Source organism: Typha angustifolia, chromosome 10 (genome assembly GCF_048772165.1).
Source record: "Typha angustifolia cultivar Huaian chromosome 10, ASM4877216v1, whole genome shotgun sequence".
Classification (NCBI taxonomy): domain Eukaryota; kingdom Viridiplantae; phylum Streptophyta; class Magnoliopsida; order Poales; family Typhaceae; genus Typha; species Typha angustifolia.
The window spans coordinates 7767115-7784440 of record NC_133248.1 but is presented as its reverse complement, the minus strand read 5'-3'; the positions used below and the strand labels follow the sequence as shown (position 1 = coordinate 7784440).

Below are 17326 nucleotides of genomic sequence, written 5' to 3'. Positions count from 1 at the left end.
TCTCCTACGCCGCTCGTGTCGCGATATCTCACGTCCCGGAATACTACCGGCTAAGGATGGGTGTCGCTACGAGGGGATTGGAATCCAACGGCTGGTAGGGAAATTCGCGGCACGGTATATCGCGCCGTCTTTTCGTTTTGGCGCGGCTATTTTCTCGCCAGCAATTTCGAAAATTCAAAAATCCTGTATTTGTTTAGTCGTCACGGAGAGAGAGATAGACTACTTTCGAGTCCCAAGTCTTTTATTATTTTTGGGGTTCACTTTTCTCTCTCCCAAAATATATTTTTCCTTTCTTATTCTAATCTTATTTTTCCTCTCGATTCCGATACTTTGGTCTTTCCTCAGCCTCGAGATCGATAGATCTCCCGATCCAGTTCTTTCCTCCTCGAATTGCTTCTATTCCAGGTTCGGAAGCACCGCCTGGGTCAAAATTAGGGTTATGGGGCTGGAGATTTGAAATTGGGGAGCTGGAGTAGGGGTCAGTCATGATTAGCTAGCGTGGTGGTGCTGGGATGAGCTAGGGTTTGGAAAGTTTGGATCTTGGGGCTTGGTTCAGTGGGAAATTGGGGGCTAGGGTTTTCGAGATTGCTGAATTGGGGGTAAGCAGAGGGTGGTTGGGGGGGTTTTAGGGTTCTTTGAGGTCTGTGAGAAAGGAGGAAGATGTTCTATTCGCAGTTTATCTTGGCCAAGAAGGGGCCTCTGGGGACGATATGGATCGCAGCTCATTTGGAGCGGAAGCTGAGGAAGAATCAGGTTGCTGATACTGATATCGGCGTCTCTGTAGGTAAGTATCATTATAAATTTATCATATTTTCTCCTTTTCTGAACGGAGGGTGTCAGTTTGTTTTGGCAAGTGTCAAAGGCGCCATTTTTACCCATTCTGCCAGCCGTTCCAGCATTTGAAATGCCCTAATTTACGAAGTCACACTTATTTTTCTCATACAAGTGTAATTGTTCTTCCAAAGTTGAATACGTAATTCGCCACCAAGTAAAGTATCTGTCGGAATATAGTATTCGCTGGTAATTTTTGTGGTCATATCTTGCAAAATTCCCTTCTTGGTGTGATTTGTATGAAACTAGCACAGCGTCCTTGGAGATCTCGGACCTTTTATTGTTTCTTTTCCCCAAAATAAGAACTCCATATAAAAGGTGTAGATGGTAATTCTTGAACGTGGTCTGCTTCGTCTTATTTATCAATGGCCCGCCCTTTGTTGCGGAGTTGTGGTTATCTTCTCATAGCAAGTTGTATTAGGGCAATATTGGACCACCTGCATCAGTGAGTGCCATCTGATTAATGATGCTCCATTACAAACTTACATATTTAGGTTAGCTCTATTTGGGGCAGGATACCTGGCTTGGCTTTTGCAGAACAATTGTTGAGTTGTTCGTGTGAGGATATAACATAACTATGAAATGGAAATGAATTTAATTACAGACCAAAGCTTTGTAGAGCTGTTTACTGTGTCATGATCTTAACCTCATCAAAAGCTAGCTGGCACTTCTGTTTGTGTAATTTGGAACATAATAAGAAACCCCAGAGAATTCTATAGCTTAAAACGTACATGATGTGGCCTTTCTGTGAGAACACATCACAGTTGAAGACTTTAAATTTATTGAATTTTCACAAGCATATTCTTTTAGTTTTTGCCCGTCATCTATTGTTAGTAGTAGTAGTTTTAAAAGGTTTATGGCTATTTGAAGATATTTGGGTACATAGAAACTCTAAAAACTCACTAGCTCTTGTACTGAAGATTGTATAGAATTGCTGTCCTAATTTCAAGCTCGTCTAGAGTAGCTACTTTTAACATGACTTGCCAATCTGACATGAACACGTGACCTTTGAACAGGTTTGGGCTTGAAATAGGCATCTAGTGTCGTAAGTGTGTCGGCCCGCATAATACAAAGAATAGGTAGGTCATGTTTTGTGTTTGTATTATTGATATCTTTACCCTTTTCAACCTATATAAGTTAAATGGGTTATGTTCATGTCGTATTCACCTCGTGCCCATGTTGGCAGCTTTAAGTGTTACGTGGTTAGTCAAGTTTGACATTCGAAGTATTAACATATTAGTTGACCCAAAAGGCCAAAACTACCTAGACTATAAAAGGCAATCCATTTAATGAGTGCAGTAAACTAGTTACGCCATTGATTATATGACCTGTACAATAGAGGGATAGTGTTCGTGTTTGAGAAACACAAACAATTTATCAATCATGTTTGGGTTCCAGTTGACATGTTGTACTAATATTTACATTCAACCCAACATAAATTCATGGGACCAGATAGGTTGGCACCCTAGGTCCGTTTCTAGTGTTCCTATTATTACTACCAATCAGTTCGACTCTTCTGCATTATGGTGTACGGATGTCCGGCTTGATAATTATGCCGGCATGGGTGCCTGTCATTGTGTCACCTATCATTATTGTAAAATATTTCTTCATTTCTTATTGATTCCTTCAATTTCTATTGGATAGGTTCTTTTTTTGCTTTTGGGAGAAAATTTGACTATTGAGTTACACGACATATCTATATTCTTAATGCAGATTCAATTCTTTTTCCTGAAGTCCCAATTGCACTTCGGTTATCTAGCCATCTACTCCTTGGTGTGGTGAGGATATATTCTCGCAAGGTGAATTATCTCTTCCATGATTGCAGTGAGGCTCTGCTCAAGATAAAACAAGCTTTTAGGTCAGCTGCTGTGGATCTTCCACCTGAAGAATCTACTGCACCTTATCATTCTATCACTCTGCCTGAGACATTCCATCTTGATGATTTTGAACTACCTGATACTGCATTTCCTGGGTGAGTTTTGGATTTTCTCTTATTGCATTCTTTAGTGTATTCTCATATCTGATTCTTATTCTGCAAACTAACTGTTATATATCGTTGTGTATTTACTTTGTATAACTATATGAAGAGGTGCTCTTATTATATACAATTACATATTAATCTTGATGTTTATACTGTAGAGACTTTGTTGATCACCACATCAGTGCGAAAGAGCATATTACACTTCAAGATAATTTGGAGGGAACAGGATACCCAACATCACAGTTTGGGTTGGATGGTTAGTATTGAGCTATCATACTGCATAGCCTTGATGTAGGGTTTAACCACAGGAGATCAACATTTTAACTAAGTTGAACATGTTAAATTGTCATACAGAAAGGTTTGGAGATGGAAATGCTTCACACATTGGCTTAGACCTTGATGAGGTAAGTACAGTGATCTATTTATATCTTTGGCCCATATTTGCTTACAAATGACATACACATATATTTAGACATTGTTCCTTAATATCATTGTGCAACATTAATGGAAGTCCTAGATGGAAATGCTTCACACATTGGCCCATATTTCCTTTTCCACATTAAATACATCCTAATTATCAGTGAGGATATTGAATACTATTTGATGCTATTGGTATGGTTCTTTCAAGTAGTTACTATATGCCAAGTGGCAACTGTTCTACATTTGAACACAATTCTCTCACTATATGTCAGATTGAACTATTGAAGGCAATCCAGCTAGGTTGATCTGTCATATGTGGCAAATGCTTAGTCAGCTGAGTGAAGTAAAATCTAAACCTAAAGAGAAAACTTTCACCTATGTCAACCCCAATCATTAAATTTCAGCTAGTTTGGAACAATTTCCCACTTTCATGTCACAGCTACCATTTAAGTGAAATCCAATGATGAAGGTACTTGGATCATCTTCTTAGAAATATTAAACTCCATTTATATATGTTTTCTTATTCTTTCAAAGTTGGATGAAGGCTAGGAAAGCAAATATGTCTTATCCATAATATTTTTGAATTTATATCATTCTTGTCTAGTTTGTCGTGGTGCATGGCTGGCCACATGAGTAGGGCTAACAGAGTGAGATGGCCTTTTGTCATTAACTATTATGTGGATTTTTCACTTTTGAAAGTGTCTTTTTGTGTGTGCATGTAGAGGCGACTATGAGTATGTTGTCTAGAACCAGACACTTTGTTTAACTATTGTCGTTGCTATTGGCAGGATCTATTTTTTGATAAGAATCACGCATCTCAGCATGCTTCAATTCGACTGGGTTCAGATGACGGGTAAACTATCTTCTTTGTTCTTTAACTTCTTTCTTGTCTGATTACTTAGTTGATACTCCAACCTTTTTTCTCTATTTTTTTTTGTTCCCTTGGTTATTCTATTTTTACGGTTGCTCTATCTTTATCCATGTAACATGGATACTAATATACTCTCGCCGTATCTGTATTGATACTTGTCGATTATATACTTTCTTAAAGTAACCAATTTTTTAAAATGAAATTAATATTGCTATCAATATGAGTAAATTCAAGAAAACATTACTTTTCATTTTTTATCGGATTTAGAAGGTTTCTCGTTTTGAAAGATTGAGTTCACTTGTTTACTTTATAATCTATTTTAAGAAATCTTATTACAGTAGTTAATTTCTTCTAATTTATAGGTTGATGCACTTGTTTATCTATGTATATATAGAACCTTTGTTAGTGAATGGTAGTTCTATTACTAGATAAATTGGAGTAATGTACTACGTAATATACAAAACCTTTGTTATGAATGGTAGTTCTTTTAATGGATAAAGTTGATAATATATCTTCATAATGATAATATATAATTCCTCAATTAAGAAATCCAAGTAAATAAGTTCACTAATATATATGTTTAGATATAAATATATACATATACGAGCTACATATCTTAAGCGTCATATCCTTATTTTTCATATTTGCCATATCGACGTATTTGTATCGTATCTATATGTGAATCTGTATCCATGCTTCATAGATCTTCATATCCTTCATATGATGGTTATTTTTATTTATTCAAAATGATTCTACTTTTGCATTTTTAGTTGTATTTCAAAGTATGTACTCATTTCTAGTATCACTAAGTCCATGACAACCCACTAGATAATTCTGACTCACTGTGGTCTATCTTATTATGTTAAAACCTTGAGTATCCTTCACGGAGTTAGTCATTTGCATCTTCTAATAAATTATTCTGATGTAAAGAATTAAGTTCTCTATGACAAGTGAGAGCAGAGAAAATATGTTCTTTATGTAGTAGTGTAAACACAAACTGATGTAACTTAAATTTTTGAGCTTGTACTAGTGCACTGTCTATCTTATTTTCAGGATCTACGTTTATTAATTTTTTTTAAAGTTGCACGTATTTTTAAATATTGACGTGAATAGTAAGTATTGGAAATTTTAAATGTCCGCTGTCGTCATTGTTCATTGGTTTGACACTCTGATCTTCTTATTCTATAGTCATTTTCTTTTTGTGCTTCATCGCAGTGCCTTTCAAGGCGAATCTTCAATTCCTCCTACTGACATGGACATTGATGAAGATCAAAGTGGGTTTATTAAGGATAGAAGTGCTGGAAGTAGCAAGAGCTTGTTTGGACTTTCCAGTTATGAAAAGGGTTATTCAAGTATGGAAGATCTCAAAAGAAATGATGACCCTCCTAACTGGCATGGTTACAATATACAGACTCCTGATCTTAACGAAGCATTCTTTTCCAATAATAATATAGAAGGTCCTCCAATATGCGATCAAAGTGCTGCTAATGGAGTATTATCATCAGAGTTGATTGAGTATGCACATGCTCCGTCTACCCCTGGATTAATGGAAGAGACTATACCAGCCAATGTACCAGAAAGTCCTGCTTTGAGTCCACGAGGGAAAACTTCACCATCAATTATTGATGGTGCCATCAAAGCTGACAACGCAATTAATTCGAGTTTGCAAGATGCACTTCCGGACTCAACAATTGAGAATCATGTCGTGAAAGATGCAGTAACAAATGACCCTGAATCTGCTAATGTAGTGCATGTTCCATCTCCTGCTACAGCTTTTATCGAAAATGAGCTTCCAACTAGTGCAGAAAACAATACTGTTTGTAATGGGCTGGAAGGGATGGTTCCAGAAGAAGCTCCTGCTGACAATTCTGTGTTGGATGCTAAAGTAATCAAATCACCTTCTAGATTACCTACTGATAGTTTACCCGAATCGGGAGTAACAGAGGCTATGAGCAGCAAGTCAGTTAAGGATAAGGCTGGACCATCAGTTCTTGATAATCAGGACCCAACTGAAGAAGGTGTAAACCATTCTGATATCCATCTTAAACCTTGCACTATGGGGTCAAACAAAGCACTTTCTGTAGATGATACAACCTTGAGTGAAAATGTTTCTGATTTTATTCCTAAAGAATCAGAAGAGCCATTAGTACGTGTAAACCTGGAACATGCTAGTGTATCTCCAAGTGAAATGCAAGGTATGTTTGGTCTTCAATTTTCTTACTTGTTCTGCCCTTAGGCAAATGTTGGGGGAGTTAATTTCTTGGATGGTAACAACCTTGCAGGTGGAGATCCATGTGCAGCTGATGCTACAAACGCTAATGAAGATGCCCATCAGAATTCAGACAACCTATTACGGAAAGATGTGTCAAATGCTGATAAGCAAATTGAGTTATCAACCTCTGAATTTCCTGAACCTGAAAAAATGCTCTTTGCTGCAAGTGTTGATATTGATCAGGCAAATGAATTAGGACAGATCACCTCAGAAAAAGGAATCACTGAGTCTGATGGAAGTGTAAATAAAATGAGCAGTCTTAGTGGCAGAAAACGACGTCTGGTTGATTCAACTCTACTTCTTGAAAATGGGAGTACAGGAAAAACAACTAGCAAACCAAGATTCAAAAGAAACATAGACTACATTCCTGATGATGACGATCTGCTGGCATCTATTTTAGGTAAAAAACTGTTTGCATTTAAAATTGTCATTCACTTCTAGTTTATTTTTGGATGGTAACCACCGCTCTTATTTAACATTGTAAGAAGAAAAATAGCTAATTTGTGTGAATGTTCTACATTATCTAATTACATGCATTATTTTGGTAGTTGGTAAAAGGACTCCAGGATTGAGGATAGAGCCTACTCCACCTCTATCTAAAGGACCTCTAAAACGTCCCAGATTGACACCAAAGATAGGCATACCTAAAAGGAAGGTGCTGCTGGATGATGCTATGTTCTTACATGCTGAGTATGTCTTCTTCTATGCTATCTGATAATCTTAAAAATACAGTAATGCTTTTACAGGTATATCTGTATAATTTTTCCTTGTTGCTAGGTTTTCTTTACCTTTATAATTTTGGACAAAGAATTTGATAATCAAGCAATTTTTTGTTATCCTAATTTACTCTTCTGGTGTTTTGCTTAGGTTAGTACTTGTTTTTGTGTAGCTTTTATAAACTTTTATTAACCATTATGACATGATACTTTGGTGCAACTATGTTGTGAACTCATTTTGTAAATGTGTTTGTTTTTCTTAGAGTTACGTAAATTTGAAGGTTTTATTGAAAACTCTATGGTATCTGTGCTTTTTTAAAATGAAAGATTCCATCAATTTCCATAACACATTTTAAGTAACTTGCCTCTATTTTCTCTTTTTGTGGATTATGATGAATGTCTGACAAGAATTCTCATTCCAAAGGCATATGGCATGCTGATCTTTGCTCTGCACAACCCTGGCATATTGAGTGACCTTAGTACGACTAGGAAAAAAACTTCAAACTATTTTTAGAACATTAAATTATGAATTAGGGGTCAAATTAAAAGTATTTTTGCTCTAGATTTTGGTGTATAAGATGGTAGGTCTACTTGAATTACATATCAATTAGAGTCTAATTTGAGGATTTCCCCAAGTTTTCTCATAATTTTTAAATTGGGAAAAAAGCTTGGGGGAAACAAAATGTTTTCTTTGATTCCTAAAATTCGAAATGTCATTTATATAGGTCAACCACAAATCGCAAAGTGAGTATTAAAAGGGATGCAAGAAACCCCAAATTGGGTCTCTTTGGAGTGATATTTTCTCAGTATTTAGTGCATGAGTTGGTATGGGTGGCCATGAGGGATTTTCAATATACTCCTCCTGTATTAGTGCTGATAATTCATCGGATTGATATATATTTGATGCATGCAAATCATACTAAACAGCATGACAAAGCATGGCTTGAATTGTTTCCCCAAATTTTTGAGAAACTTTGTTATTTTTTTCATCCATTTTTCTCCAAATCCTTTTACTCTTATATATATTCTGTGCCTTCAACAATGATGGCCGTGCCGGCGGCGTATTGGCATGTGGCACGAGGGGTGCCGCACGGTGTCCCTCTTAGCAACGCTTTACTCTTTGTCATTATCGCCGCCGCTAACCTCGAGTGGCAATGATAAAGAGTGAGGCACTGTTAGCCTCGCTCCTCTTTTTCTCTCCCTTTCTTGCGCCACGGTTGGCAAGTGCCGTGGCACATGATGTATCGTACCGTGACGGCTGATGGTCGGCACGGGCTGTGCCATGGCATGGCCATCCTTGGCTTGAATAGTACTTCCTTGGCCAATCCTATATGATCATATGTTTGAAATTGAATGTCGTTATCTAAACATTTTTATTAGACCAGTTTCTCATTTTCTTCTTCAGTGCGATACGGCAGCAGTTGATAAATACTGAAGACATACGCCGAATACGGAAAAAGGCTCCATGCACGCGCCCTGAGATATGGATGATTGAGAAAAGTTCGTTGGAAGATGAGATATTCAATGACTCTATACTTTCTGGTGAGTGCTGTTGTTCTTGTGCACAAATTCTTCTTAGCTTGCATGTTCCATGATGGACCTGTTATTGTTGGGATTTTTAAATAGTTTCCACTAAAACTTTCAAAATATCATAATTACCATTACATTATCCAAAATATCATTATTGCTGTTGAAATTATTTCTTTCAAAAATGTTATTCCATCAGTTAAATCTAACTAATCACCATTAAAACTGAACTTGGATTAAGAAAAGATCATTTTGTCATTGTGTAAATTGCTTAAAATGATACGAAAGCTATCTAATAGACTAGTAATACTTGACATCATAGTGCAAGAAAAGAAAACTTCTATTTCTCAAGAAAAGTAGTGATAATTTTTTTTTGCTCCAAGCATCACGAAAGAAGGGTGTTTTAGTTATTGTATGCATTCATTAAATTTAACTACGGTCTATTAGGAATATTCTATGAATATTTTGTAAAAAACTAGCCATAATGAATATTCTGAAAGAGTCAGAAGATATCTTAGTGACAATTATGATATATTAAAGAATGTAGTGACCAGTGACAAATATGATATTTAAAAAGTTTTTCGAAGCAAGATGGTCTAGAAGAAGGATGAATATGATATTTAAAAAGTTTTTCTGTATGAGGAGTGATGTGTTTTTAGGAGTTAAAACTTAAAACCTGAGAAACAAATGGAGTTGAGGAAAATGGTGGATTAGATGGGTTCCTAATTTGAGAATTTCTAAGAATGAACTTGTAATGTGAAAAATGCCTAAATGGTCCAGCCTGTATTTGTGATTGCACATATTTTACATAGTTTTCCCCTTCTTTTCTGATGTTTTTTTTGCTATAGGTTCTTATTAATATTTTTAAAGGAAATAGTCTTGTTAATATTTGAGCATTTTATTGTGCACGATAATATTTCTTTTGTGGTCTTGTTATAGATATATCATAATGCTTGTGATTTCAAATTTTTTCCTAGAAAGTAGAAATATGTCTCATAATCAGTGTCTGTTTGTCTTCCAGGTGCATCAGCAGAGTTGAACAACTTACAATCTCGTACATATGATATTGAAACTAATGGTCTCATTGGGTTGTCAAATGAGCCTGATATTGTCAGGAACTCAGACTTTGAATCCGGGGGGAAAGAAATTACTGCACAGTCTTCTGAAATGCCAAACAAAATCAGTGAGGAGGTACAGGAAACTTCTACAGCACTTGAGGTACATGATAGCAAGACAGTTGGTACTTCTGAACGACAGGAGCATTCGGGATCTCTTCAGCTAGAGCTGCAAAATGAAAATCAATTGAATGCTGTGAGCATGATGGAAATTGACAATGAGGAAAGAATTGCTGCTAATGGTATGTCCATACCATCAACCGAACAGGGTGACGAACTTGGGACACTCGGTGGTTGTCGAGCTGATGTTTCTTTAATTGATAACAATGCATCATCTGAACGGAGTGAACTGATCCAACCTTCTGTTGATCTTCCAGAGATGAAAGGCACCTCTGATGGTAATGATGCTGCAGATGCACTCATTGTGGAAGGAAACGGGAGTACAGTAGATATATTACTCTTTAACGGCCCTCAAGATATTCATGCTGACTTAGACAAAGGTGTCAGTGGTGAGACATCTGTCGGTGTGTTAGATCCTGCAGCTGAGGCAGGTTTACCTATAGAATGTCCGACTATGATGAGAGATGAAATTTCTTCTTTTACAAATGTAGTAGCAGAATGTTTTGTACCAGGTGATTTGGGAGTAAGGATGGATATGAACGATGATAGTGATATGCCGAAAGGAATTCTATCTAGGGAAGTGTCTGATAGTAAGGAAAACAATAATTCTCAGATTACTGGCACGGGAAGTATTCCCGCTGCAGGTGATGAAAATGTTGCATCAACAGTAGGAGAGAATTCTGGATTGCAGGAAAATAACCCAGAGGGTGGCATCGACATGGAAAGCACTGGCATCGACTTTGTGCCGAAGGAGTGTAGTGTAAGCTGTTTACTTGATGACTATATTTGCGTGCTAGGATGCATTTTCTTTTACAACAAACAAATATGCATTCATTAATGTAGTACATTTATTGATAGTTTCTATGTGCATGCATCATTCACTTGTGGCTTGTCATCTTTTCTGGTCATACTGGTGAACTTGTAACTTCCATCTGATCCTTATCATTTGTAAAGTTACTCTACTTAAACTTTGTTTTCCTATTATTATGCAGGACTTTTGCAGTGCAATTGGTGGTGTTAATACAGGTTACCTTCTTTTTACAATTGAAATTATCAACTTCTGTGCCTTATGATTCTATGAATTTATCTTTCCAAAGTTTGTTATGTAACTCTAGTCAGTTATAATTACTGAATAAAAATAACTGTCCACATAAACTGGTGAGTAATATTCCTTACACTTCTAAAGCTACCAGTTATAACTGATAGAGGTCATAGAACCCTTTTTGATAATTATGGGAAGGATCTTGTTCATCTCTTTGAAGATTCTTATCTCTAAGTGCCTAGCTTTATCATTATTTTCTCAATAGTTTTCATATTTAATTCCTTGTTCTTTTCATTCTACTTCGAATGTTTTGTTCTTGATATTATTTTTGTCTTAGAATCCTTAAAGCTTGATCAACCATTAACAAATAATCTTAGTGCAAAGAGGGTATAGTCTGAACTTGTATGAGATTCAAATTCCTCCTTTAGTTCCAATACAAATGCAATGCATTTTATTCTTGTCTTTACTAATTCAGCAAGACTCAGATTGATAGAAAGAAACTAATTGATTGACTGTATAGAGCATGATTTGAAGTTTCTACAGAAACTGATCCATTTCGGTTTCACTGGAGCAACTAATAAACCAAACCTGGTAATAAAGAAGGGTTTAGTTTTGGCTCGGGACCACCTTTTTGGGCTGCAACAGTGTGAGACAACTGGGATCAACAAGGAGCTTTATCATCTTCATGTATAACAGTATAAGAAATGAAAGCAGGGGGGTTAGGAACATTAGCTATTTTGGAGTCTCAACTCTCAATTACCTAAATTAAGAAGAGGAAGGCTATAGGTAGAGTATGAATTTTGGAGTTTGTCTAGAGCTGCTTTGTTTGCAATGTTAGTGCTAATGTCTTTTTGCCTTTTGAATTTGTAATGTGTTGCCAATAGGGGTGAAAACGAATCGGATACGGATCGGATAATGCTTAACCCATCTCCAGATCCATATTTTTAGTTCGGATTCGGATACGGATATTAAATGGATAGTAAAATTTAAAACCATATCTTAACTAAACGGATACGGATAATTTTCGAATAAAGGATCGGATCTTAAACGGATATTGATTGAATTTAAAATAATTATAATATTTTATTTAGATATAATTAACACAAAATTATTAAGAGTTTTACAACAAATAATTTTTTTTGTATGTCAAATATATAAAATTAGAGAAATTAATCTCCATAAATAATATATAAAGCATTATTAGTAACAATATTAATATTTACTATTTAAATCAGCAAACTAAAAACTGTAAATTATTTAAAAAAATATGCGGATATCCGATATTCGTATCTGAATCCGAAAAATATATCCGACCTGTATCCGAATCCGTATCCAAATTTTTTTCAAAAATTTTATCCGAATCCATATCCGAATCGGATAGAAATTTTTTATCCGAATCTGATCCGAGTCGGGTTGGATAACGGGTCGGGTCGGAGTTAATCCGACTCGTTTTCACCCTTAGTTGCCAACCACATGGGTTTTATCATTTTCTCCACTTTTCATAAGGACATTTTACCTCTGCGAGAAAAATGTTGGGGTCACCTGGGGTCGTTGTCACAAAGGCAGTTTGCCTAGGCTCATGATCCTTCTGAGCAGATTTCATATTGGTCATGGGCTGAGGCCTACATTTGCCTCCACATGAAAATGTAACACCCCATAGCACCTTTGAACAACCTGGTGGAAGAATAGGGGATACCTATACTTAGTAGTGTAGGTGGACTATCGAGACACATGGTGAGTGAGCTTGAAAATTCTGGAGTTCCTCTAGTTAAATGATGTTCATTTTGCTCTCAATGGCCCTCTAGCCCCTTTATTAATTGAGACATTAGCATTCGTCTGCACCTCACACTTGATCAAATATAATAGCTGTATTTCTTGTGCCAATTGTGTTTTTTCCGATGTCTTCCGCTTTGTCATTATACTTTAGGAAGTGTGCTTATGAAGCAGAATGACTGTCTTAACTTTACAATCCAGAAGCTAGGAGCCGCATGGACTGTATAAAAAATACAGCCTGTGACAGCTTGCTCTGGCTTCCATCAGACCCTTCTTCCAGAGCTTGCTACTATATTTTTTTCCCTTACCTCTTAGGTCAGAGAGTGAGGTAGTAGAACATGAGGTCTTCTTTTGTGATTGAATGCGAAGAGACCTTTTGAGAGGCCAGCAGATTGACTGCATTATGACTGCAGGAATTCCGTGAATTTGAGTCACTTTGCAGCATATGATTGGATGTGCACTGCTGGACTATTTGGTACTCAATAATCATAGGGTGCCAAATGTACACCTGTAGGAGTTCATGCAGTTGGCTCTGCGAACAGTTTGCCTTCTTTGATGGATGGGGGATGTGTGGAGGATGAGGAGACCACTTGGAAGTGAAGGGGAAGAGACCCAAGTTATGTGAGAGGAGTGAGGAGGAGCAATAATTGGGTAAAGAACTAGAGATAGCTGCCAGTAGTGAGAGAATGGTAGGTGATAGCTGTAAATGGTGAGGCGTGCACTCTGACATGAGAGTAGCTGCAAATGAGGAGCTCGTACAAATTTGAAACCAATGTCAATTTTGCCAGGATAGGAGTGCGAAAGTTTATCATTTTAGTAATATGATATAGCAACTTATGCCTAGCTTGTGCATCCAAATGCAAAAAATGTTTATAAATCAAAGCCAGACGATCATATTGGATCTACAGGTTGCAAATTATCTATAAGCCAAATGTCATCTGCTTATATGCATTGTAGCCATCATCGCATGGCTCATTGCAGTTGACCATGGGAGAAGTTGCGATTGTCTTTAAGTGTTGCTTGCTTGCTAAAAGTAGGTATGGTGCAACAATGACAGCAAACTTTCCCAGAAGAGGCTACACTATGTGAAAGGAAGGAGAAGCCTTGGATTCAATAGCTTTCTATATTACACATGAGTGTATCTTTATGAGACACCCATTTTTGAGTTTAATTTTGGAGTTTAGAATGTTAATATTAATTCACTTCAAGCTTCTAAGGTGAAAAATTTCCGGCTCATATCAATCTTCTTAAATGCCATTCACTGAATTATTATTGCTCGATTTAAACTCAATATTTTTCATTTATGATAATTACTATTTTGTCATTAAAGGACACATTGAATGCATAGTTTGATCATGCTTGCTCAAATCCTATAACCCTCTATATTGTTGTTTGAACATGAAAGGAGCTGTCAAATACCTATAATCAATTGTTAACATAGATCAGTCCACATTGAATCCACACTAGTGCAATGTCCTTATCTTTTATTGTTGATATACTTGTTTATTTAATTTTTTTTATTTTTTACCTGCCTATAGTGTAAATCTGTGCATCTCTATATGAGATGTGAGAGTTGCTGATTGCTTCTACCTTAATTTCCTTTTGTTGTTCTACCAGAATTTTTAAATGTTGATGACGAAGCAGACTACGATGAAGAAGCAAACGGTGATGTGCCAAATCCTGAAGAGCTTAACTCATTTGAAAGTGGATGGTCTTCTCGCACAAGGTGGCCTTTTAAAATATTTGCATACTAAATTTGATACACCTTCCGTCTTTGTATTTCTAACGTGTTTTAGTTGTATTAATGCTAGAACAAACTTGAAGAACTTCTGAATTTCTTGTGTAATTTCTGTAGGGGTGTTGCAAGGTATCTAAAAACTTTGTTTGACGAAGAATCTGGGCATGGGAGAAAAAGTGTTGCTATGGACCACTTGTTAAGTGGTAAAACCCGGAAGGAAGCATCAAGATTGTTCTTTGAGACTTTGGTATGTCAATCTTGTCATATATTTCTGAAAGATTTATATACTCCAGTTTTCTTCCTTAATTAATGCCTTCAAAATTGAAATCAAGGATGTACTTGTTGAGGCATGGCTGCATGCTGGACAGCAGCTGCAGGCCCTTCATTTGGTATCTTTTCCATGTCTTAGCATGCATCAGCATACAACTTGTCATTCATAGAGATTGGCATGGCAATTAATGTCTGGAGTTTTCTTGTGGGCGTCTAGTTGTCCTTTATGCTTTATTTTCAAGGGCACATATGATGTGTTTCCTTGAAATAATTGATTGAAGATAAAGAGGCTTCTGGTGCCCTCCTGTGGCCAATTGAAGACAGAAAAAAAGAAGAAAAAGCATAAAAAATCATCATTTTTCTCCTCCAAATTCGGCTCGTTTTACCCATAGAAATGTTTTTTTTCTTGAGATTCTTTGAGCATTTAAGTAAATAAAACAATTTAAGTATCCCCATGGCCAATGGCCATGAGAGGTACATGCCATTTGCTATACAATGTCTGTGATAACCCGCTAATACTAGCCGTATTTGTCAGCATGTGCATTGTTATTATGATGCCTCTCTGTCAACTAAAACTTGTATTTAAATGTGAGACTAATTTGTTTTTTTTGAAGTGGCTGATAAACCAAAATGACCGAAACACCTGAAACAGTTCATATGGATTGTTGTGTTTTTGGCTGTTGATATCAGTATCCATACCAATACTTAGAACTTTATTCTCCTCATTTCATTTTTCCCTGAAAATTGGTAGGAGATACCTAGTTGTATGTTTTACTCCTTGCAGCTGCAGCAACCAAAGCTACTGCCTCCATTTCTGTTTTTTTCTCCTTCCAGCCATGCCACATGTTGCTGCTACTGCTTACAGCAGCTGTCACTTGTTGCACTGTCAATTATAACCACCATTATAGTACTCCGCCTATTGCCAATGACTTTCTTGGGCAGCAAACTATTGTGGTTGCCGCTTTCTTTGTAATCTAAAGGTTTTAGTGCTTCACATTTTCTTTTAACAAAAATAACTGAAATTCAAACTGCCAAAATAGAACTTGAAACAGCCAAAGCATTTCGTCCAAAGCATATTGTTTCTTTTCAGGGCAAAAATTGAAATTGAAACCAAGATTCCACTAGATATTGCATACAGAGGGAAAACAGTTATGATCCTTGAATGTTGCAAGATTGGCAATTAATGGTGACTGAACGTTCCTTTTGATTATCTATGTATTAATCATACACGTTGGTATGGTTTTTTACAGAACTCACATTAAACCTATAGTGCATCAAGTGTGCTTATAAAAACATATTAATAAGAAAGATCTTCTGAAGGTTACCAAGATCAAATGTTATACTTATAGATGCAAAAATTTCTGAGCTATACAATATGATTTACACTATACAAGTTGGGAGATGATATGTTTGAAGTATGGGTATGAGAAGGTCGGATAAGTAGTTTGGGAGATCAATGAAATGTTGCGCTGAGAACAGCCTAAGAAGTGCCATGAGCTCTTCTCTCTGCATTTTTTTGTTGTGCCTGCCAAATAAGGGATGGGTTGGAGCAATTTGTTTCAAGTGACTTGAAACGAGCCAAGACCTGATGAAAAACAAGCTGATATATTAGACAGTTGGTATCAGAAAAATTTTAATCTTGAAATTCTTTCAGCTGATTTTGAAGGTCCACTGTTACCAAAGACATGAAGACAATTTCTGAAAACCAACTTTTCTAGTGAAGTAGTTGCACAAATTTGAACTTGAGAAATTTCTTATTCAGTTCATCGGTTTGCGAGTGAGGTTTATTGTGATTAAAGTAAGCTAATGCCCATAGATGAGCCCTTCCAGGCATTAATGAATATGCGGTTAGTCAAATTTTCCTTGTGATACTGCAATTTTAATTTCTTGCCTACCAACAAAACTACAAAATTGATCATGTCTAACCATGCTTTGCATTGCGGCAATCTTGTCGGTGTTGTTGCATGGCCATGCCAGTACCATGCTAACAGGCTATTTGGCTCAGAAATTACATTGCCAAGTTTCTTTATCTTCTTGAACCGGCACTGCCCATGCTGTCCAGCACAGAGATCCAAACTGATGGGTTATCTTCTTGAACCCAAGTAGTCTAATGTGCAGGGCATTTGCAGATTTGAGATCTATATTTTCCTTCTGTTTTGGGGTACTTGTGAAAAGCCTGTAGAGTTATCTCACTTTTCAATTTTAATGTTCTCTGTCTTATTTTGCAGGTCCTGAAAACAAGGGACTATATCCATGTTGAACAACCACACCCGTTCGAACTCATCAATGTCAAACCAAAAGTAAAGCTCATGAAGTCAGAATTCTAATCCCGAACAAAAAGAGGCTCATGGTAACTATAGGTAACATTGTATTTCTCCTTACCAAATACATGATCCACCCAACCTATTTGTTGTTGTAACATCTTTTTAGTTGCTTAAGCTAAATTTTTTTTTCCTTCTTTACTGATCTGTTAGCTTTGGGTGGTACTAAAGTTGCGAGACACGCTTGTATCCAGTTATGACATCTGTATATATGTATTTGTAAATTTAATCATTTAATGCCAGTATTTTGCTGTAAAGTTAGTTTTCTCTGCTTTAGTTATCTTCTCTGTATAATTAAACTGCTTCAATTCTAATCGGACCAGCCCTAG

The 17326-nt window shown here is 36.5% G+C and overlaps 1 protein-coding gene across 1 annotated transcript; it reads left to right on the top strand.

Moving 5' to 3' along the window:
• Window positions 1-233: 233 nt before the first annotated feature.
• On the top strand, window positions 234-17254 carry LOC140768027 (sister chromatid cohesion 1 protein 4). The gene is made up of 14 exons (XM_073108103.1): window positions 234-784; window positions 2545-2803; window positions 2971-3068; window positions 3167-3216; window positions 4021-4085; window positions 5319-6298; window positions 6386-6775; window positions 6924-7065; window positions 8497-8633; window positions 9640-10613; window positions 10846-10879; window positions 14286-14394; window positions 14524-14653; window positions 16905-17254. Exons 1-14 carry the CDS (start codon window positions 661-663, stop codon window positions 17001-17003), a joined length of 3591 nt encoding a protein of 1196 aa, XP_072964204.1. The 5' UTR covers window positions 234-660; the 3' UTR covers window positions 17004-17254.
• The last annotated feature ends 72 nt before the right edge of the window (window positions 17255-17326 follow it).